Source organism: Thunnus albacares, chromosome 4 (genome assembly GCF_914725855.1).
Source record: "Thunnus albacares chromosome 4, fThuAlb1.1, whole genome shotgun sequence".
NCBI classification, from domain to species: domain Eukaryota; kingdom Metazoa; phylum Chordata; class Actinopteri; order Scombriformes; family Scombridae; genus Thunnus; species Thunnus albacares.
The window spans coordinates 8,797,832-8,820,499 of NC_058109.1; the positions used below are offsets into that span (position 1 = coordinate 8,797,832).

At 39.2% G+C, this 22,668-nt stretch overlaps 2 protein-coding genes across 3 annotated transcripts; one reads left to right on the forward strand and one right to left on the reverse strand.

The window, feature by feature from the left end:
• Nucleotides 1–994: 994 nt before the first annotated feature.
• Nucleotides 995–11,184, reverse strand: c4h6orf89 (chromosome 4 C6orf89 homolog). Of its 2 annotated transcripts, none has more exons than XM_044349529.1 (8): nucleotides 11,029–11,184; nucleotides 8,227–8,493; nucleotides 7,295–7,460; nucleotides 6,936–7,084; nucleotides 6,027–6,178; nucleotides 5,598–5,733; nucleotides 4,106–4,229; nucleotides 995–2,824 (listed from the first exon to the last, which is right to left on the reverse strand). In XM_044349529.1, exons 2-8 carry the CDS (start codon nucleotides 8,413–8,415, stop codon nucleotides 2,742–2,744), a joined length of 999 nt encoding a protein of 332 aa, XP_044205464.1. In that variant the 5' UTR covers nucleotides 8,416–8,493; nucleotides 11,029–11,184; the 3' UTR covers nucleotides 995–2,741. The 2 variants fall into 2 exon arrangements, with proteins under 2 accessions (XP_044205464.1, XP_044205463.1); XM_044349528.1 differs by lacking the exon at nucleotides 11,029–11,184 and adding an exon at nucleotides 9,985–10,147.
• Nucleotides 11,185–12,520: 1,336 nt separating this feature from the next.
• nfs1 (NFS1 cysteine desulfurase) lies at nucleotides 12,521–21,899 on the forward strand. The gene is made up of 14 exons (XM_044349245.1): nucleotides 12,521–12,611; nucleotides 12,713–12,930; nucleotides 14,322–14,398; nucleotides 15,039–15,155; nucleotides 15,520–15,603; nucleotides 15,725–15,877; nucleotides 16,162–16,255; nucleotides 16,429–16,563; nucleotides 18,033–18,190; nucleotides 18,310–18,415; nucleotides 18,640–18,721; nucleotides 19,242–19,325; nucleotides 19,906–19,995; nucleotides 20,091–21,899. Exons 2-14 carry the CDS (start codon nucleotides 12,825–12,827, stop codon nucleotides 20,152–20,154), a joined length of 1,350 nt encoding a protein of 449 aa, XP_044205180.1. The 5' UTR covers nucleotides 12,521–12,611; nucleotides 12,713–12,824; the 3' UTR covers nucleotides 20,155–21,899.
• Nucleotides 21,900–22,668: the final 769 nt, after the last annotated feature.

Sequence of the window (22,668 nt, forward strand, 5' to 3'; positions counted from 1 at the left end):
AAGCGTACATTTTAAAAGATTCACTCCCTGATTTTATTTTGGAAATTTGGGGATTTGGGTGATTGATAAAACAAAATGAGGGAGTGCATCTTTAAAAACACTGAAAATCATATTTGACAGGCATCAACTTTGGCAAACTGATTTAATATTTTTCATACTTAATAACGACCCATAAAAACCCAGATTATGAACAAAATATCTCCACTAAGTCATGGATTTTGGGATTTTTTTTTTGTGTGTGTGAAAAACAATTTGTTGAAGATGATGTGACATTAACTTCAGAGTTTGTTATTTTTTTTTGTCTGGACTGACAATCACAAGAGATAATTAAAAGTATAACATTACAACACATTATTATTATTTAAAATTAATGGCTTGAACATATATACATCCAATCATAACAATAAATAATGACAGAAATTAAGAGAAGCAGCTTCGTCTGTAAAATCAAAATTAAAAAGAATATCTGAATCAGGTCCTGATGAACAACATGAAGAATGAAAAATAAAATCCTTTCTGTCTCGGATGCCGTGTGCTAAGTTTGAGTTGTAACTGGTTGTTAAAGGGTCAGTTCCCCCCAAAAAATCACTAAGAACAACACATATTCTCTCTCCTCCCTCGAGTATTAAACGTCCACTCAGACAGTTTCTGTTTTATTTTTCCAGGTTTTGAGGCGTCTGTCTCCAAGATTTCTACCTCCAAATAATGAAGCTCACTGGAAATTAGTTTTAAAATTTGACAAACATGAGTTTTAATAATTCAGCAGCAACATCTCTTTCAGATACAGGGTCCCAGTTAACTCTGGATAATCCACAGAAAACACTGGAAACAGTATTTACCAATAAAACTGGTGAAAATGTGTTCTAGGTTTTAAATCAAATCACGATTTAAAAGATTGACGTTAAGACACAATAGCTGCTGATAAATTTTCAATCGACTGATTAATTGATTAATCGACTAATCGTTGCAGCTCTAATCACGTCGCATCATTTTCAGACAGTCAGTAGTCGAGTGAATGACTGACAGCTGGTGTGAAGTGAGTGAACAGTATTTAAAATCTCACAGGTCAAATCAATAATTATGTATAACTGTGGTTTTGAATGTTATATTTTTTTACATTTTCTGAGTAGCAATGTTAAATACAGGCACTGATGTAACATCTCAAATATGACCTTAATTAGAGATTTCTCTCTATAAAACTGCAAGTTATCTGTTACCAGATTTATACGATTGTGAGTTTACTTTGTCTTTTGATATTACATTAAGTTTTATTGCATTTTGTACAAACCTAATATGTCTAATAAAACAGACAACCAACACAGGCCGAGAGAAAATAATCACAACTCAACTGTCAGGATTGTGCAAAGTGTTCAAGACACCAGTAGAAATAACTAAGAAAATAGTGGTTTTCATAATTTAGGTGAACTGACCCTTTAACACCGAGAAAAGAACCAGATGAGCAGCTGCAGGTGAAGCTGCAGGTGTGTCTCAGAACTCCAGCAGGTAGTCGTTCGAATCTCGGAAAGCTCCCAGAAAGCATTGCAAAAACGTGAGAGAGTTCTCACTGACGGGATGAAGGTGTCAGCCGGGGGACGGATTGAAAAGTGAGCTGTGAGTCCTTATCGAGAATTCCCCAACTTAGTGTGAATAATAACTGATTTGATGCAAACTTGTTTCAGAATATGCACCACGTAATATCAACTGAGCCTCAAGACAGGTATAAATACAGGAAGTGCTTTAAAGGTCCTCACCAACTTGAGTTTATATTAATCAGCAAATTACCACAAACTAACTGCCACACAATGAACTGGGCGACTTCGGGCCCCCAGTTAGTGTAAGACAGCTGCAGATACCATTGAGTTTCTCGCTATCTGTCACTCTGACGTGGAATTCATGTCAGCAGTTTTCTGACTGATGTATTTGTCATTTTCAGTCGACCCGCTTAGTTGTGGTGATTGTTGTCGCGGCCGTTAAGGGCAGTTACTTTAACGTTTGTCATGTCGATCTGACAAATATGTAAAATTAAGAGCTGATATTTCTGTAAGTAACTCTAAAACAAAGGACATTTTATTGGCTCTGGCACAAAAATGATGATGTCGCCATTCTTAATCCCACCTACGAAGCTCTGATTGAACCTCTTTTATTTTTCCAGCTGGGGGAAACCGCCGTCAATGAGCACACGATAAGTCCTCTTTTTGAATCACTGAACAAATGTGGTCATTGATCCGGAGATCTGAGACAAGAAGAGATTTGCTACCTTCTGAGAGAGAGAGACACACCCAATGAAATCATGAAAATTGTAGATTTTTTTTTTTTTTTAATTTCTAGAGATCTGCTTGAAGCTATGGCACGAGCACAGCACATCAAGGACATCTGAGAGCTGATAACGTCTGCAGAGAGTTTAGAGACGCGATGATGTTCTGCTGTCATGCACGAGGACAAAGTCACAAAGTCATTTCTCAAATCCTCTGACCCTCGAACGCAGCAGAAAGTTCCTTTTTCCAAACTGAAGTCATGTGTGCAGTTGTTTTCAGTTGTCCGAGGACTCTGGGAGGATTATCAGAAGGGAGCAGCGTCAGGGGGGAAAAAAAAAAAAAAGACCGGAGGGGTATAAGGCAACAGTGGGCGGGGCCACATAAAAGGCCGTCAAGCTCCAAAACGCCTCAGCAGGAAGTCAAACATTCACAGCCGATCTGCAAGTTCCTGATCCTGAACTCTTTTCACTTCGCTCCACCTGAACGTTAAAAGGCCGATCCGTCGCAGATGATGTTCTGGCCTCGACCGGGGAAGAGCTCCATCTGCCAGTACCGAGGGTCAGCGTACACTACACAGGTCAAAGGTCAGAGGGAACAAGCATCAGTTGAGTGTTCAGAGCGGACAGCTTCAATAGATACACCGAGACTGTGAGGTAGTAGTGTCTCAGAATAGTACAACATGCTTTACTGCCTCACTTCTTCCTCACTTATAGTTGTTTTTTTTTAATTATTATTATAATTATTATTATGACACACCCTCTCCTTTTTTATCAAACTGTATTTTTACAGCGTTTGCAACCTGACAGGAAGCTGTTGTGTTTCAGTGAAAAAAAAAGTCAATTCAATTTCAACAATTACCGTCAAAAACATCCAACATACAGACGGTGGTTTCAGCTGATGGTAAAAGTCAGATGATTGAATCACATTGTTCTATCAACTGGATTATGACGGAGGGAAAGTGAGACAACAGAGAGACTGTCCAGAGAAAGTTGGGAGATTCCCACAAACTCCAAATTTTTGTATGTCAGCAGTAGACGGCAGCGGTTTAAGTTTCATTTTCTGTTGTATTTTAATCACAGGAGAACAGAACAGACTAAATCTTTCTCTCATTTTACGTGTTACTGTGCAGTTTAGTGCTGTGCAGATAATCATATCAACTATCAGCAACTGAAGAGACAATCACAGATTTGTTGAGATTTATTTATCTATTCATTTATTTAAAGGATAGTGTGGCAAAATTATCAGGCTGCTTCCTAAATAATCTGTCCCATTAGATTAAAAAAAAAAGAATCTCAATATAAAGATAAATATTTTAAATCCTCATTTATCTTGTGTGCATAATAGTAGATCCTGTTCACACATAATTTATACGCACATAATATTTATTTGTGATTTTTTTTTTTTTTTAAATTGGGTGGTGAGGCAAAATGTCTTAATGAATTGTTTTAATAAAACACTAATAATTTCATTAATAATAACTTGAATGCAAAGATGATTTGTGTGCACAAGATAAGAAAAACACATCTTCAGAGGCTCTTTTAAAATGCATATTGTGTGCACACATATACTGCATTCACAAGATAATAACCAAATTTATCAATGTGTTCATCTATTAACTGGCCAGTGGGACAAAACATAGTAATGAATTGTATAAAAATCCCCATCAGTCTGCTGTTTTCATCCACCGGTAATTTATGTTTTATATGGAGCCCCTAAAGATATTTTTAAATCTCTTTTCACCTTGTGGACACAAGACCAAACTGTGTTTATACTGTTTGAAGTTGTCTGTTTGTCTCTTGTCACCGTGTTCAATGTGTTTGTGGATGAGAAACAGGTGCAGCAGGTGTTACCCATGTCTCCAGGTGTCAGCCACAGGTTGAAGGAGCTGCAGTGTTTCTGACAGCGTTGAACGGGCAGAACTCGAACCGTCGGCAGCCCCTCGCCCACCACCAGCCAGCCCAACACGCCGACACCCTGAAACACAGACAACACAACACCAGTGAGGGTCTAAACTCTGCTACAGAACAACACATGAACGCACCGATCCAGCACAATCAGTTCACCAGTATTTCCACACACACACTTGTGAAAAATAATAAGTACAAACACTTAATCTTTTAAGTTGGGGGCAGATCTATGATGCCTAACAGCTGTCACGGAAAGGATAAAACTGTTTGTGTGCAGAAATTACTAAATTGAGAGCACAATTTACCAATCCATGTGCATCAATTAACAGTAAATAGTACTACACAATATTACTGACATTTTAACATTTGTTCAAGGTAAAATCTGTAGAAGTTACATCCACAAATCTCCATTCAAAATAAAAAAAATGGTATAAATTCATGTGATTTTTAAAATCTTCTCCACAACACCTGCTTATCTCCATATGCATCAATTTTAAGCAAACACTTAAAGTCCAATATGAGACTTTCAACATCAACACATAACATTTGGCTATTTGACAACCACAGAACCGACCAAACTTCTGCACGAACGTAAGAAAAAAAAATCTGTCTTTAACTGTAATGAATGACACTTTTTACTTTGATTTCCTGCTTTAATTTGGTTTGGTTTTGTGAGGTCTGTGGGTTTTTTTTTTTTAGTTGTGTAGACTGCACTGAAGAAACAACCATTCCCTAATTGTTTGACCCCTTCACTACTTTCACTCCCTGTTCTTAGTTCCTCATTAATTGATCAGAACACACCGAGGTCCCTTCCTCCACTTGTTTACCTGATTGTGTGCACCTGTTTACACCTACTTAAGTAAAGGTGCCGATTTTCTGTGAATGCAGCGTCATCCTGTCTGCTGTGGCCTCTCTGATCTGTGTGTATGTAGGTCAGCCCCGCCCTCCGTCAAGCAGACACACAGAACTGAAGCTCTTCATACATCCATGACACAGAGACAAAGAGCAGAGGAGAGAAACAGACGGCAATATAACCCGGTCGCTACGCTACGAATCCTGACCTCACACTCTGCGTACTGTTATTGGCTGGGGGCTACACACCTACTGCCCAAAGGTCGATGCCCAGACGCTTCCCGAACGCAGCAAAACAATAAGGAAATGAGAAAATACAGGCAGAGGGCAGAGTCTCTGCAGATAAATACACTGACACACTTCTAGTGGGTCATAAGTGATGATTGAGTGGGATTACTTTTCTATGAGTATACTTTGTTTTTTAGGAAAATCCTGCAAAGTATACCTTTTTAAAGAATATTTCCAGTTTATTCCAACTTGGTTCTTACTTTTGTAGTTTTGTCCATTATAAACACACTGTACTCAGGCCTGTTTAGTCCTCCGGTCTCTCAGTGTTTGGACATGTGGACTCAGCTGAACTCACCTTGCTCTGGGAGTTTGTGCTGTGGGTGACCAGACAGCGCTGCAGGATGGTCCCGGCGCTGTCCAGCAAGGGACAGAGCTCTGCCTTCGGGAAGAGCCACCTCAAAACCTTCTCCCTGGTCCCAGAGCTGAATCTCCTACAGCGACAACACAACACAAGAACTGTCAAGACCACTGTGTCCACTTGGTGCATTTTATATATGTGTGTGTGATGCCATCTCCAAGTCCCAGTGCAGACATGATGCATTTTAACCACAGTAAACAGCATTAGCATAACCTGCTAATTTAAGCTCTCTTAATAACATTGCAACCTCATCTCCACCCTCAGCCAGTAGATTTCAACTGAACCTAACTAGCGTCTATAAATGGATTTGATAAATTGTTGTCAAACCACAACCCGACCACAGCTGCATTGAACAGAAATGTGTACCAGAGCAGGGTGAAGTTGGCGGGTCCTTGGGGAAGACCAAGGTTGTGATTCTGTAGGCCGTCCTCCTCCTCCAGCAGAATGGACATGGAGCCTGAATGAGCCAAGTAAAGCTCCTCGAGCTGCTGCCGCTGGACGCTGAGGGACTCCCCACCCTGCAAAAACAAGTATGCACAAACAGGGAGTTGGTCGTTGTTGTTGTGTGGCAACAGTGCAGACAGATTTAAAAAGACTACAACAATAATTCAATTGTGACCAAAATAAATCAGACGTGATGATGTGAGTGATTAAGTGACTGACAGTTGGAGAACTTCAAGGGTTGGGTGGTAATGAATCTCTCCTTGTTAAACCATCAGAACAAACGTATTTAGTTCTTGTGCGTCAAAAAATATTTGGGTCTTTGATAAAAAGTCAAATGCACAAGTCTGTGGATGTAAAAACTGAAAGAGTGAAATCAACTACATCTCCCAAGATGCATTTCTATGACAGGTTAAAGCTTTTTGAAATCACTACAGCTCTGGCTTCCTCTCAATAGCGATGACAACTGGAGCTCATAGGTATTGAAGTATTTAGAGCCATTAAACAAATGTACAGAAAAAAACCTGATTTGTCAAATACAAAGTTGAAATAATTCAGACTGATGTCCACAGCATTAATCGATTGTATGTTAAATAATTCAGGAGACTCCTGCGTTTCTATGTTGAGGAACATTGAGGAGATTAAAATAAAACTTTGAAATGGGAATTACAGTGGTGAAAAACAGCGACTCTTCCCACTTTACAAGTCTATGAATTATAAAAAAACAAAAGACATTTGAAAAACATGTAAAAGTGTTTCTTTTAAGAAGCTGCCCTTTACAAAGTTTACACACATGAGTGTCACATCGACACCTCGTCCGTGTGGACGTCTGACCTTCAGCAGGACGAGCTGTGGCCCCCGTCGCAGAGCCACGGTGCCTCTTAGGCTCTCTGGGACTTCCAGCACCGAGGAGATCTCTGCACAGCCCGAACAATTGACCAGACTCTGCCTGAGAGAGCCGGCACTCCACCATTCATGGAAACCTGCAGCACACACACACACAAATATTTACTATTAACTAACTACAGTCTCATCTGTCAGCAGATGGAAGAATCCTGCTCACCTGTGGTGGTAAACAGACATATTTGATTTTACATCAGGCTGTACTTTCTAATTGTTGTTTGTGTGTTTCTGAGAGAGAATAAAAACAGAAAGGAAGTCAGGAATACAGACAGAGCGATCGTGCTTCAGACCTTGCAGGTTGTACTTCTTGGCGATGGGTAGTGACAGCAGTCGGACGTGGCTGAGGGGGGACGACCAATTGTAACAGCCCAGATTGACCAGACCCAGCTGTGGGGCGCTCTGGGGATAGGTAAAGGCCAGCACCACCACCAGCAGGAAGCCCACTGCCACCACAAACTGCAGAGACAGACGGACAGAGACATCAACAACACAGAGAACTGTCTCCTTCCTCAGGGCACACAAAGCATGAATACAACTTATGCAGTGTATATTATAAAAACAGCCAAGTAATTCATTTTACAGCAATAAAATAATATATATAATATTTTCAAGAAATTACATTTAAGAGTTAGGATGACAGGATAAGTTCACATTTTTTCAAGTCTATCTTAAAACAACACTCACATATTCACATTGAGACAGTTTTTTAGACAACAACAGTTCCTCCTGTCCATATTCACCAGGACATGATCGCTTCCTAACTTTAATTTAATTTTAAAGATGACGGACAAAATCCAGACATTTTTCCATGCTAAAATGCATTCTTAAGTTCAGATGACACTAATATGAGGCTTCAGCTGTCTCAGTTAGACAAATCAAGTAGATATCTTCATAATTTATAGTCTTTTTAGTATGAAATGTCTGTTTTGTATTTCCACAGACAGTGTTTTCTTGCTGTTAACACAAAGAGAGAATTTCCACTGTGGAAACACAAGGAAGAAGTTTGTATCAAAGCCTCACAAGGGTCCTGCAGCACTAAACCCCCCCCCAAAAATGATCTAATTAACTACTTTAACAAACTGGGAAAAGCAATCAAATCCTCACATTTATGAGGCTGTATGTTTAGTGCTTTTATGTGATAAAGGCTTTCAGCGATTCATCAATGATATTTTCTGTCCACTGGAGGTTTCAGCAGTGTAATATTTGCAGTAGCATGTCTGACCTTGATGGTGGCTCTCAGGATGGGGAACTGAGGAGGCTCTCTCCTGGGCTCATTGGTCTCCAGGACCCGCTTGATGAACCTCTCAATCTCCCTCTCCGACATCCCATAGCGGTAGCCCGACTGGCGGAGGATGTCGATGCTCTCGGACAGTTTGTCGTAGATACACGGCTCGCTCATCGTCGTCCCCATGACGGCAGCGGTGACGGCAGCTTCTCGGTCAAACGCGTCGATCTTCAGCTACTGCGGGCTCCAGGAGCATGATGTCACCTGTGAATCATCAGAGAAGTTAACTGCCACTTGAAGACTTCCACTTAAACAAATTTGTTCTTTAATGGCACTTACAAGTGATTCAAGTGATCTGTCGATTATTTTCTTGAGTAATCAATTAGTTGTTTGGTCCATAAAACATCAGAAAATGGTGAAACATATTGATCACTGTTTCCCACAGTCCAAGGTGACATCTTAAAATGTCTTTTATCCAGTCCACAACCCAAAGATATTAAGTTTACTGTTATACGGGACTGAAGACACCAGAAAATATTCTCATTTGAGAAGCTGGAATCAGAGAATTTGGACATTTATCAAAAGAGTTGGCAATTAATTTAACAATTGACAACTAATCGATTAATTGAATAATTGTTGCAGCTGTGGTTAAAATTTCTCTGGAGGTACCAACAAAATTCACCAGTGGTTCAAATCAGTTGTACAAGTCATGATGAACAGATAGTCTCAGAATTATTTATCGGAAAGAATTTGGAGTTAAAACATGTTACTGAAGTCAACTAATATAAAGTATAAACTTGCTGCAAATTTCATATTCTGCTCACTATACCGTCATCATCATGGCTGCCAATTTACTGAGAGGTTTTTTTTAGATTTTATGGGCATATTTTGTCACAAAAACTCCTGCAGTTCGCTCTTTCTGCAGGTCACCATCCAACATTACACCTGAAACTGTAACGTCTTTACTGTTTATTGTTCTCTTGTTCATCTCCATGGCTGTCATGTCCCCTTGATTGTCTTCCCATCTAAGTCATGGTTTTTAGTGTCTAAATTCACGTCATTCCTTCTTTATTTTTGCAGCACAGACAAAGTTGAACATGATTCATTATACAGAAACCTAGACCAGATATCTTTAAACCTGCTTTAAGAAATAGATCTTCCTGAAAAAATAAGGCTGGTTTAACTGGTGATGTTGCTTTACGAGACACACCTCTGGTTTCACGGTAAATCTGATATAAAATCTGTAACAATATCAGCTCGCCTTCTTCCATTACAGTCTGTCCCACAACCGTTGGACTTCACTCACAGCTCAAAAAAGGTTTCAAGCAAACAACAGTGAAGAAAAACATTGACAGACATCAATGACAACAACCCATATCCATCCTCCTCCTCTTCCTGCAGCTCCAGACAGGTTATTCAGCTCTCTTTCTTGGCTCAGAAAGTCATTTCGTTAAACGTTCGTCTAGTGACAAACATAACAAATACCATCAGTGCAACTGTTGCAGGACTGGTGGCATTTCAAGATATTACAACACCGCGTTTAAAACAGTCAGCCACGTGTAATGTCACTACAAACTCGGTGCCAAAACAATGACATGACACGATGAGACTTACGTTGATTTAGCGAAGGCAAACAAAACTTAATCGTGCTAAACTGAGATCAGTAACGTTACACTGACAGGTTAGCTTGTGTTTGCTAGCCTTGGTTAACATTTACGCCGCTTAAACAAACTCCAGAAAACTGAAACCCCTCACCTTAAAGTGAGACAGACCGCAGTAGTAGAGAGCCTCTTCTTTCTCAAGTTACTTACGAAAATGTATGTTTTGTTTTTTTTTATAAACTAGCTTGCTAGCTACAGGGCATGGGTGCAACAAACAGCTAAGACAGTCTTCTTCTTCTACTTCTTCTTCTTCCTTTTCTTCTTCTTGGGCTTCTTCTTCTTCTTCTGCTCGCAGTTAACAAAATGGCACATTATCGCCACCAACTGGTATTGAATGTTTATAGCTGTTCAGTAAATTATTGACGAGAAATTTGAAATGGAATTTACATGGAAATTATTAAAAGAATACTGAAGGGACAAACCTAGTGTGTTTATGTGTATGTTACCGTTTTGTTCTACTCTCACACATGTTTATCAGTATGCTCATTGTGTGAATCCGCACATGCAAATATTCGGATATTTGCAAACTGTCACAACCTTTCAAACATTAACATTTCGTAGGTTTCAGTAATCTGGTAAAAACGAAATGATGACGAACGAACCTTTAAATAAGTAACATATTCATCCTCAAATTTCAGTGCAATATGTAGTCATATCTCCTCAGCTGTCATTTCTCAAAACACATTTAAATCACAGTTACTGATGAACAAGGCAGACATCAAAGAAGCCTGTTCATACATGAGGGATTAGAGAGGCAGAGACAACATGTTGCTGTCTCCAACAACATAGCAGAGCCATGACGGCGAGGGCTTTACCATGCATAAAGAGTTCTATGTATTATAAAGGCAAATATCTAATGAAATGGTGTTACCAGATAGAAATGAATTGAATTTGAGGTGTTGGAAGGGATTCACATTTTGTTTTTTTATTTCTAAATAGTTCCTTATTTACAAGCATTTATTATATTGAAGCGTTTTCTTCACTTCCCTTTTTACTGTCTGTTTTGCATTTCTGTTACATAAAAGGAACTCCCAGTGAATAGGGATCCCTTCCAGACATGTTGTAAAATATATTTAAAACTCTGCATGGAATTATAATGTGTATGTAATAAGGTTTTTCAGAAAAAAAGCCAACTTACCTCATTAAAATCCTTAAAATTACATATCATCCTTCTGACATTGAAATATCCTGAACCACTTTAAATATTTTCAGTGAGTCGCAGCCTTTTGTAGGACGAATTGAGCGTAAAGTGATGTGATTGTTTTTAGTGTTTTGAGAACTGTAATGGGTTTCAAGTGAGCGCTTCAGCAGTTGAGAGAAACTGATCTGTTATGAAAAACTTTATCGGAGGTTGAACCCACGTTCCATAAACTCCCGCTGTAACCAATCAGAGGACAGAGATAGACTCTAGCCCCGCCTCTAGCAGGACCAAAACAACGCAGACCGACCAATGAGAGCGCAGACTGTCCAGCGGAAGTCTCGCCCCCTATTTCCGTTTCTTTTGCAAGCATGAAATAGCAGGACACCGAGCTGCGTCAAGTTGCAGAGAGTCACAGAGAAAACCTGCAGAGAGACCGGAACATACTGAGGAAGAAACAAGTAAAACCAGAGTCAGAATCAATTTATGGGCCAAGTTTGTTTATGCACACAAGGAACTTGACTATAGTGGTTTCTAATGGCTCTCAGTGTGCTTACACATAACAATCTTCAGAAATATAAACAAAGACAACAAAGATAATTAAACATAAATATATTATTATATACAAACAAGAGGGTGAAAAAATAGATACATAAATGGAAACAACAATATACGATGTTTATATACAGGTGAAACCGTTTCTTTAAACTGTAAACAGGAATCAAATACTGCAGAGGTTTGAAGAGTGCTGGAATAAATATTGAAGTGATCAGTTACTTTATATACATACAGTAGTTGGTTATGTACAGTATATACAGCCTGCTCAAATATACAGTAATGAATGATATACATGTTATTGCACATTTTGTATTTTAAACTAAAATAAATATATATAATTTGTAGGTGCAAGGTACAGAAGCGCATTTCATTCACCAAAGAAAAAAAATTGATGCCTTATCTATAACTATCTCATAATTATAAGAAAACGATCTCTTAATTATGAGATACTAACTCGTGATAGTGATATACTAAGTTATAATTATGAGATATTAAGTTATAATTATGAGATAGTAAGTTATAGTTCTGAGATATTAAGGCATAATTATGAGATAGTAAGTTAGAATTATGAGATATTAAGTTATAATTATGAGATAGTAAGTTATAATGAGATATCAAGTTATAATTATGCAAAAGTAAGTTATAATTCTGAGATATTAAGTCATAATTATTACATATTAAGTTATAATTATGAGATATTAAGTTACGATTATGAGATATTAAGTCATAATTATGAGACATTAAATCATAATTCAGAGATAAGGCCTCAATTATTTTGTTGAATGCATGCATTCCTGTGACAATGTAAAAATAACTAAAATAAGTTTTTAAAATATAACATTATTCACTTGTATTTTGAGTACAACACTTGATTTATTTTGAGGCATTTCCTGAAATAATCTTTAAAAATAAAAACTTTCACGGTCACCATAGAACATGTTTTACTTTGAAAGTCGTAAGCGGAAGTCTCTGTTGTCGCGTGTACCTTGACTCCATCTTGACACCTTCACTGATGTAACTTGGAGGTAAGAACCTGACAGGCGGCAACGCTTCTCACAACAACAATCCACTCACGTTTTTACGTTTTATATTCATATCGTGAGTCTTCTTCTTTACTCTTCCTCAGGAGCCAGCAGATTAAACTGGTTCAAACCGGTGTAAAGTGGTGTTTTAGTTGCTGTCAGCGTGCTGTTGTTGGAGGTCAGCGGGTCCACAGTTGAAACTTGTCCGCCGTGCAGATGCTTTCCCCAGGCAGGACCGTCACCTCCCGGCTGCTCAGGCCGGGGTCTTGGCTCCCTCTCCGGATGGGCTCCGACGGGAGAGCTGCCAGCTCTCTGCAGAAAGGTAACAGCAGCTCGGATCAAGTTAGCCTGTTGGTTTGAGTCTCAGAGCTGCTAGCATGAAGCTAATCCCAGAGTGACGCAGTTTATTACAGAGACAGAAAACTTCAAAACACCTGTAAACTGAGTGATGCAACGTTTCACAACGAGGTCTGTAGTGTCTGACACATTAGACGGAGACATTAAAACTGTAAATAACTTAAAAACAATTGTTTTGAAACAATTGAAACAATCGTTTCAGTTTCATCAGTTGAACTAATGAAGCTGAAACGATTAATCGATTAGCTGATCGACAGAATTATAATTGTAATTATTGTAAAAATAGATTCATACTTCTTTTAACGGATATGCTCTCAGTTTTTCAAGTTTGTCGTAAAACAACAGTCATGTGTCCATATGAACAGTGGAAGAGATTTTCCTCGCTGTAATCATTCCTCCTGTTCAGACTGGCTGTTATAAGATCCCCTTCAAATGTGCTTTCAGTGTAAGTGATGGGGGCCAAAATCCACAGTGTGTCCACACAGTCATTTTGTACAAAAATGCATTTAAAAGTTTATCTGAAACTTATATGGGGCTTTAGCGGTCTGAGTGAGTCATATTAAGGGGATATTTGACACATCTACAGTCTATTTAGCATCAAATTCCCTGTTTATGTTTCCCCGGACAGTGTTTCCCTGTTGAGCTGCGGTGGAAGTATAGTAACAAAAAGAGGAGCTTTGGCACTAAAAAAGAGCGTTGAAAGATATCTACTTGATTTGACTAATTTGAACAGCTGAAGTTTCATGTTAGCTTCAGCTAAACCTTTAAATGCATTTTTTCATGGGAGGCTTGTGGATTTTGTCCCCGATCACTTACATTGTAAGTACTTTATGAAGAGATCTTCTAATGGTCAGTATGAACAGGAGGAATGCTTATGGCAAGAAAAACCAGTTTCAATGTTCCTTTAGTCACCTGACTGTTGTTTTAAGACAGACTTGAAAAATTGTGAACCTATCCTTTAAAGTCTTGTTTAAGCATCTACTAAACATTACATGCTGCTTTTCTTTGTCTTTTGTGACAGTAAACTCTGTATCTTTTGATTTTGGACTGTTAGTCAGACTAAATAAACATTTAAAGACATCACCTTGGGCTTTAGGAAATTGTGATTGGCATTTTTCATCGACATTCTGACATTTTATAACAATTAATCGAATAATTGTCAGATCAGATTAAGTGACAAGATTAGATTAAGTGACAATGAAAATGGTCTCTGGTTCAAGCTCTACAGACACATGACCTGCGTGTCACAGGTATCTGACCCAGTATTTTAGTCCAGCATCATACAGATCTGATTAAACTCTTTCTCAGTAAAACCAGCTGACTGTCTGTGTTTTGTGGTGTTTTTTTGTGCTACAGAGCTGATAAAGAAACATGAACTGGAGAGAGACGAGTTCCGGCCCCTCTACATGGACTTCCAGGCCACCACGCCCATGGTAACGGTTACTAACCTGTTGTCAGGGTTACAGGTTTTACCAGTTGATGTCCGAGTCTAAAAGAAAGTTACTTAGCCTTTTTGTTTTTATTGTAAATATGATGGCAGCCACCCCTCGCCTCACTCATAAAGTATATTTTCCGCTTCCATCAGAATTGAGGACGTATCATCGTTTTCACTTTGCCGTGACCATGGCAACCACAGAAACCATAGCAGAATTACACTATACACCTCTTCAAAAAACAAACAGAAGTCTTGGGGCAACATCAGCTTCAAAGTTTCATAATCTGGTCCAAAACAATAAACAAGGTTTATATTAGTTAGCGTATTAATTGCGTGATATTGCAAATCATTTCCTCCGTTTTAAGCTACAACTCGCTCTATTTAGCTGCGTGATGAGATTAGAGTAGGAGGATAGCAGCAGCAGCCTGTGATGTAGAGTACAGAGTGTCAGAGTTAGCTGGTAGCTGCTGGCAGGGGAGTTGTGCCCTGCTGACGTTGTTACAAAATGCAGAATACAGAAGTTGCTGGGTGGCAGATGCAGCACCTTTACATTTACTTGCACTGACACTTCAATGTTTGTGTGTGTGTGTGTGTGTGTGTGTGTGTGTGTGTGTGTGTGTGTGTGTGTGTGTGTGTAGGACCCCAGAGTGCTGGATGCCATGTTGCCCTACCAGGTGAATTACTACGGTAACCCTCACTCCAGAACACACGCCTATGGCTGGGAGAGTGAGAGCGCCATGGAGACCGCCAGGAAGGTAGAGAGACGCTTAATCTGTAGAGAGAAAGAGAGATTGATGTAGAGGGATAGTTTAAAAAAACATTAAATACAACTCAACCGATCATATATACTGTTTTCTTTTCTTTTTTTTTACCTTTTCTCTCATTACAGTGTGCTATGTTGTAAAATGTAAACCATTTGTTGTATTTTTTTCTGTAAAATAAGAGTTTTTAAACTCTGTACAAACTGCTGTTTTGCCGTTTATTTAGCTGTGGTCGACATTCCAGTGAAGCAAATCTGATAACTAAGCAAATATTTGACAGAGAGTCACTGACTGTGTGTTGTCTCTCTCTCTCTCTCTCTCTCTCTCTCTCTCTCTCGCTCTCTCTCGCTCTGAGCAGCAGGTGGCTGATCTGATTGGAGCAGATCCCAGAGAGATCATCTTCACCAGCGGAGCCACCGAGTCCAACAACATGGCAATCAAGGTCACACTCTGCTCCTCCTCTTCATCACATCCTCTTTATCCTTACTTCCTCCTCATCATCACCTTCTCTTACCACCATATCCTCCGCCGGCAGTGACCCCTCTCCTTCCTCCTACCCGCAGGGCGTGAGCAGGTTCTACCAGGCCAAGAAGCGTCACGTGATCACCACGCAGACGGAGCATAAGTGTGTTCTGGACTCGTGTCGAGTTCTGGAGGCCGAAGGATTCGACATTACGTACCTGCCTGTCCAGACGAACGGACTGCTGGATCTGGAGGTAAACACGCAGAACATACACAGAACACATAAAACATAAAACAGAGATCAGAATGTACAGAGAACATACAAATAACAAACAGAGTATAAAGACTGCAAAGAGAAAACATACAGATATGGAGAGAAGATATAGAAAGCATACAAAAAGTAAACAGTATAGAGTATAGAGAACTTAAAAAGAAAGAGAGAGAACACATACTGCATGTAAACGTATGTAACGTCATGTATGTTCTCAAAATGTATCAACATAACTGTGTGTGTGTGTGTGTGTGTGTGTGTTTTCAGCTGTTGGAGGCCTCCATTCGTCCTGAAACCTCTCTGGTGTCGGTGATGACCGTCAACAACGAGATCGGAGTCAAGCAGCCCATCAAAGAGATCGGTAACCACGGCAACGCAAACATATGTTATTTACTCCTTTCATTAGGCCCGAAATCTGAGTTTTAGTGATTCAGATTAAATCCAATCACCGCGACCGTGTAGAGCCTCCGATCTGATTCGGTGTTCTGATCAAAACTATTGTGTCGTTGATCTTTCTGCTGTTCTTATCCACAGGTCAGATTTGTCGTTCTAAAGGAGTCTTCCTCCACACTGACGCCGCCCAGGCCGTCGGAAAGATTCCCATCAATGTCTCTGACTGGAAGGTCGACCTGATGTCCATCAGCGGTCATAAGATCTACGGACCCAAAGGTTAGCCCTAGCATTATAGTAGGTGTAGCCTAAACTGTTAGCTCACTAGGCAAGGTGAGGCAATTTATTATATACAGGGCATTTTATTCACTGTTAAAGTGCTTTACAAATTTAAAAAAAATAGTACGAGGGGAAGAACAAAAAAAACATAGAAAACTTTAAAATGATCAATTAATTGTCGAGTGACTGAAACAGCAGAGAATGGGAAGGTTTTAAGTTTAGTTTAGGTCGTAGTAAATGTGTTTATCTTAGTTAAACAATGTAGCTTCCTTGTCTTTTGTGTTGACAACAGGAAGAGTCAGCAGACCCAAGTCACAGGACCTCAGTCCTCTAGAAGGTTCATACTGAGAGAGAATCACGGCAGAAATGTAATTTGGTCCCAGCATAGTGAGGGATATGTAGACCAGTAGCAGAATTTTAAACTCCACTCACACTGGTAACCAATGCAAAGACTTTACAACAGGCATGTTCATATTTCTTTTTTAGTGAAAGCTCTGATGGCTGCATTTTGAACAAGTTGTAGTAACTTCAGAGCTTCTTTTGGTAGAGAAAAAGTTGTTACAATTGTCTGGCCAGCTGGAGATGAATGTTGATTATCTTTTTGTGGATCATGTTTGGACATGAGTCCTCTTACTCTAGTGATATTTTTGAGATGATAAAAGTCTGATGCTGTCACTGATGTAACGTGACTGCTAAAATTTAGATCAGAGTCTTAAGATAACACCCAGATTTCTGACTTGACTCACAGTTTTTACAGATGAAGAGTTAAGGTGTGCAGTGATTTTCTGTTTTCGATTATGGGTGCAAAACCCTCAATCACCTCAGTTTTCTTTTTATTCAGGGTGAGACGATTTTGGCACATTATTAATTTGTCAGTGCACTGACATCGTGAGTCAATAAATGGGACCATAGTCACCTGGTGAAAGATAAATGTAGATTTGAGTTATTGTCAAAATAAATATGGTAATTAATGTTGTTTTGAAGAATCTAGTCTAACAGCAGCGTGTACTGATTGAACAGAACAGAGTCAAGTTTTGATCCTTGTGGCACTCCACAGATCATGCTGACCTGCTTGAGAGTTAGATTGCCTGCGAATTGCACCTGATCCAGGTCAGAACAGTACCCAAGAACCCAAGTCAGTTTTCCAACAGTAGGATATGATCAACTGTGTCAAAAACAGCAATGAAATCTGATAATACCACAACAGAAATTTGAGTGTTGATGAGTTAATTGAAATTACATTGAGGACCTTAATAAGATCTGACAGCTCAATGAGATGACAACGTCAAAACAGTTAAAATTGCTCAGTTCAATTAGTCGTATTTTCCTTTGAAGGGTAAATTTGATACAGGTCTGTCTTTAGCACAGATGGATCTAGCTGTAAGCCTGAGTGTCTGAGAACTGCTGAGTGTGTGATGAAATGACCAGTAACTGGCTGTGTGTGTGTGTGTGTGTGTGTGTGTACACAGGTGTGGGTGCTCTGTACGTGCGTCGTCGACCCCGTGTGCGTTTGGAGCCACTGCAGAACGGGGGCGGGCAGGAGAGAGGGCTGCGCTCCGGCACCGTCCCCACCCCACTGGCTGTTGGGCTGGGAGCCGCCTGCAGCATCGCTCAGCATGAGATGGAGGTAAAAACAAATGCACCCACGTATCATGAGACTCAACAAATTCACCCAAACATCAAGAAACTCCACAAATGCACCGTAACATCCTGACACTAACTGTGTGTGTATATGTGTGTGTGCAGTATGATCATCACAGAGTGTCCATGCTGGCTAATCGTCTGGTCCAGAAGATCATGTCTGAGATTCCTGATGTCATCATGAACGGAGATGCAGAGCAACGCTACCCTGGTAGACACACAGGCACACACACACACACACACACACACACACACACACACACACACACACACACACACACACACACACACACACACACACACACAAGTGAAACAAGTAAAAACACAACACTGTCAAATGCTTGAACCTTACTACAGTGGATGAGGCAGATGGACTTACCTGACACTGTGTTTGTGTGCCTGTGTGTGTGTGTGTGTGTGTGTGTGTGTTTTCAGGCTGTGTCAACCTGTCCTTTGCCTATGTGGAGGGAGAGAGTCTGTTGATGGCACTGAAGGATGTTGCTCTGTCATCGGGGAGGTCAGACACACGTTTTAAAATATGAAATCTAGAAACAGCATTGAAGCTTTACGTAGAGCAGGTGTCCCTGATGATTAAGCTGTTTAGTAAAGCAATTTTTAAATATGTGATTTTAACAGGACCCTGTGGAGTTTTTGACCACTAGTTGCATTTTGCAAGCAGGTTCCCTTTTTGTTTGTTGTGATGTTGATGCACACTAGGACGCATATGCATGCATGTGGGCATGTTGTCACCAGTTGCACATTATTCCACTGATAAGAAGTGTAGCAATGGAAGAAGAAGACCGCATCTAGCAAACATAGATGTAAACAATGCACAATATAAAATATTTTTAAAAATCTGCTTTTTAAGTGTTTTATGAGGAAGGAAATCTATTCAACATGTTTGTTAGACCTCAGAAATGGTGAGAAACACCAAATCTAAACATGAATTTGGTTTGTTTACAAGTAAGAGAGCTTTAACTTATGTGGGCCACAAATGATCGACCTTTAAAGATATACTTGTGTGTGTGTGTGTGCAGCGCTTGCACATCGGCGTCTCTGGAGCCGTCATACGTCCTCAGAGCAATCGGAGCAGATGAAGACCTGGCTCACTCTTCCATCAGGTATGAACACTCATCATCCTCACTGCAATCCATGTCATAACCTTGATAATAATTCTACTAATAATCCAGATTATAATCTTGATAGCAATGCTGATTACGGTCTTGATTATGATCAAATTTGATTTGATTTGTCATTTCAGTGAAAAAAATCATGATCCTGATAATTGTCTTGACTCTAATCAGGATTCTAATCGAGATGATAATAAAGTTTATTTTCCATTTAAATTATGAAAATATATTGTTAAAATGAAAGAAGAATGTGAATTATAATCAGGATAATAAACCTTTTTATAATCCTCGTTCTAACACATTCTGTCGGCTGGTTCTGTGTGCACACTGCTGATTGCAAGATGAGTCACTGATTATAATATTTCAACACAAAAACTGAACTTTCTGACATTTATGTGTCTTACTGTGACTGAACAACAGCAGAGACTCAGAGAGGAAGACTGAAACATCTGTCTGAAATTCAGCAGCTGGAGATGATGCTCTGCAATCTTTCTCTTCACATGTAGATTAATATAAACGTGTGTGTGTGTGTGTGTGTGTGTGTGTGTGTGTGTGTGTGTGTGTGCATTAGGTTTGGTATTGGCAGATTCACCACAGAAGAAGAGGTGGACTACACCGCAGAGAAATGTATCCAGCAGGTCCGCAGACTCAGAGAGATGAGGTGAGTTCAGATGGACTCAGACTGATGTTAACTTGACTGTTGCTGTTACGGATGGATGATGATGATAACTGTCTGTCTGTCTGGTTGTCTGTCAGTCCTCTGTGGGAGATGGTTCAGGAAGGCATTGATCTGAAGAGCATCAAGTGGACGCAGCACTAGACTCCTCCCACTTCCTGTCCACTTCCTGGCTGATGACAACAATAACGATGACAGTGATTTCCAGGATTTTTTTGGCTTAGACCAGCTTTTCCTTCCTGTACACAATCACGCACAAACTTCCTGTCCGACTTGAAGTCTCTTTGTAGCTGTAGCTCTTTGTCTCTGTTGAAGCTCCTCCAGTTGCTGTGTCGGGAGATGTTACTCGGAGAGTTGACCAGCACTTGGCGACCTCCGCTTGTTGTATGAATTCTGTTGTAAATCAGTCAGCTCGTTGCTTCGTGTCTCGACTGGGTCTTGTATCACAAACTTGTCTTAGTCTGACTCTCTTTGGGTTACGTGGTTTCACTGAGTCTTAACACGATTGATCCTGATGACTGGTATCATGGTCCTCGATTACAGCCAGTCACATGTAACATCATCAGAACCATGAGGGCATTACTTGTTATGACATAAGATGAAACAATGATACCTGAAGCAGCAAAAAGTGATGAGATAAGATATATATATCACATAACCAAACAAATACAATAAAATAAAAAGCTGCAGTAAGAATGATATCCAAATATTGAAAGTAAGGATAATGTTTTAAATATGTGTGGAAATTATTGCATGACTGACTTTTATTTTTTTTTATAATACAGTCAACATTTCAACATGTACAGTAGAGAGACTGTTGTGCTTTTTTTGTCTCATGATGAACAAACTGTTACGTCTAAGTGATACGTTCTAAGTCGGGCTGTTTCTGCTACCAAAGCATAGAGAAAAACTACAGAAATGAGGCCTGAAGAGAAGAAATGAATGCACGATCTGACCGTTTCTTCTGTTTCTGACAAAATTATAATGGAAAGTAAAGTGATCCCGCTGATCTATAAAAATGTCTCTGTTGCTCTTTATTGTCTCTTGTAGTGTAAACTCATTAAGTTTGTCCCTGTCAGGATCCTGTAGGAATGTTGACTCAGTTTTTCCAGCGAGCCAGTACTGGGTTGTTGGCAGGTTTAGATTTTTGATCCCAGAAAATGTGTTAAGCCAAAACTAATTGCCGGCTAAACTTCTAATCTTGCTTTGTGATGCAAGCCCTCGTCAACATATGTTAAGCAACAGAGATGGACGATGACCCCGTTGACAAAAAGGAACAGTGGGCGGCGCCGCTTCAGCTCGGCTGGAGAAGACAGCAGACTTAAATTCACTGAGTCATCTTAAGATTTGATGATTCGTCTACTAATCGTTCAAGACAGCACTTATCACTTTACTTTGATGATTCACAGATTCACATCTGCTGCTCTGATCACAAGTGACACACTGTCTTCTCTTCTTCCCACGTCACTGTTCACTACTCATTAATCGAAACATCCTGTCAAACACTGTATTAGCAGCAGCAGTTTCATTATTCTGTTAAAGTCTGGAACGCTCTACAAGACTGCAGCTCTTATTTTGACCACAACAGCTGATTTTCAAGATGGTGGAGAGTAAAAACATCTCTGGTCCAGTCTGTCATACATGTGTCTGAGGTTATTGACAGAAATCTGAAGGTGATCCTGAAAGTCAGAACACAAAAGACTGAAAAATGTCTGTTGACAAGCTTTCTAAAGTCTTGTATTGTGTTCCTGTATGAAGTCAGCAGAGCCTCTGACTGTATTTATTAGACTCCAGCATTTACTGTCTCCTCATGTTATTCCCATCATATGCAGTATTATCCAATAAACACCTGCTTCATGTTCATGCAATAAACTTTTGTCTTATTTTTACTGAATGTTTATTTTTATAGTGACAAAGACATTTTACATACCACAACATTTATAGCCTGCGCTAGTTTGCAATGCCTGTCCATCCCATTATATAAATACACACAACTCAACATACAGCGCAAAGCAAAACACAAACCGATATAACAAAATACCATGAAAATCTTATGTATTTTTTAAATAAAAGTTTAAAAGAATGATTCATATTATTAAAAATATTAGAGCTGCAATGACTAGTCAATTAATTGATCAACAGAAAATTAACCGTCAACTTAATTTATTAGTCGTTTTGAGTAATTTCTTGAGGAAAAATGTCCAAATTCTCTGATTCCAGCTTCCCAAATGTAGAAACGCAGTCCTATATGACTTTGTTTATTTCTTTTAATTAATTTACAAATAAAATAGATTGATAATGCTGTTAAGGACTACTCTGATCTCTGCCAACCATTTGTGTTTGTGAAGAATAAATCTGTTATGGTTTCATAGACTTAAATTGTGGAATCAAAAAGTTAGAATTCACACATTAAACTTTTAATTTCTGGTAGGTTTATTAGACTTAATAGACTTAATAGATTTGGCCCACTACTTCTAAAGACTCTGTATGATAAGCAACATATTAAGATTTATAGTAATATGAAATCAATAACAAGGTTTGTATATAAATATTTATATTTGTAATATTAATAAATATTAGCTGCCAGTAATATTAGTGTAGTAAGTATATAATATACTGTTAATATGATAACTAATATTTGTTAAAATTAGACAGAAT

What these genes read in the sequence shown, in the direction of transcription:
- nfs1 (XM_044349245.1), top strand. Translation starts at nt 12,825, where the DNA reads ATGCTTTCCCCAGGCAGGACCGTCACCTCCCGGCTGCTCAGGCCGGGG. An exon ending in TGCCAGCTCTCTGCAGAAAG is followed by an intron (nt 12,931 to 14,321) that starts GTAACAGCAGCT and finishes TTTGTGCTACAG; the next exon opens with AGCTGATAAAGAAACATGAA. An exon ending in GTTGCTCTGTCATCGGGGAG is followed by an intron (nt 18,722 to 19,241) that starts GTCAGACACACG and finishes GTGTGTGTGCAG; the next exon opens with CGCTTGCACATCGGCGTCTC.
- c4h6orf89 (XM_044349529.1), bottom strand. Translation starts at nt 8,415, where the DNA reads ATGGGGACGACGATGAGCGAGCCGTGTATCTACGACAAACTGTCCGAG. An exon ending in GCACAAACTCCCAGAGCAAG is followed by an intron (nt 4,230 to 5,597) that starts GTGAGTTCAGCT and finishes TCTGTGTTTCAG; the next exon opens with GGTGTCGGCGTGTTGGGCTG. An exon ending in GCTGACACCTGGAGACATGG is followed by an intron (nt 2,825 to 4,105) that starts GTAACACCTGCT and finishes TGACCTGTGTAG; the next exon opens with TGTACGCTGACCCTCGGTAC.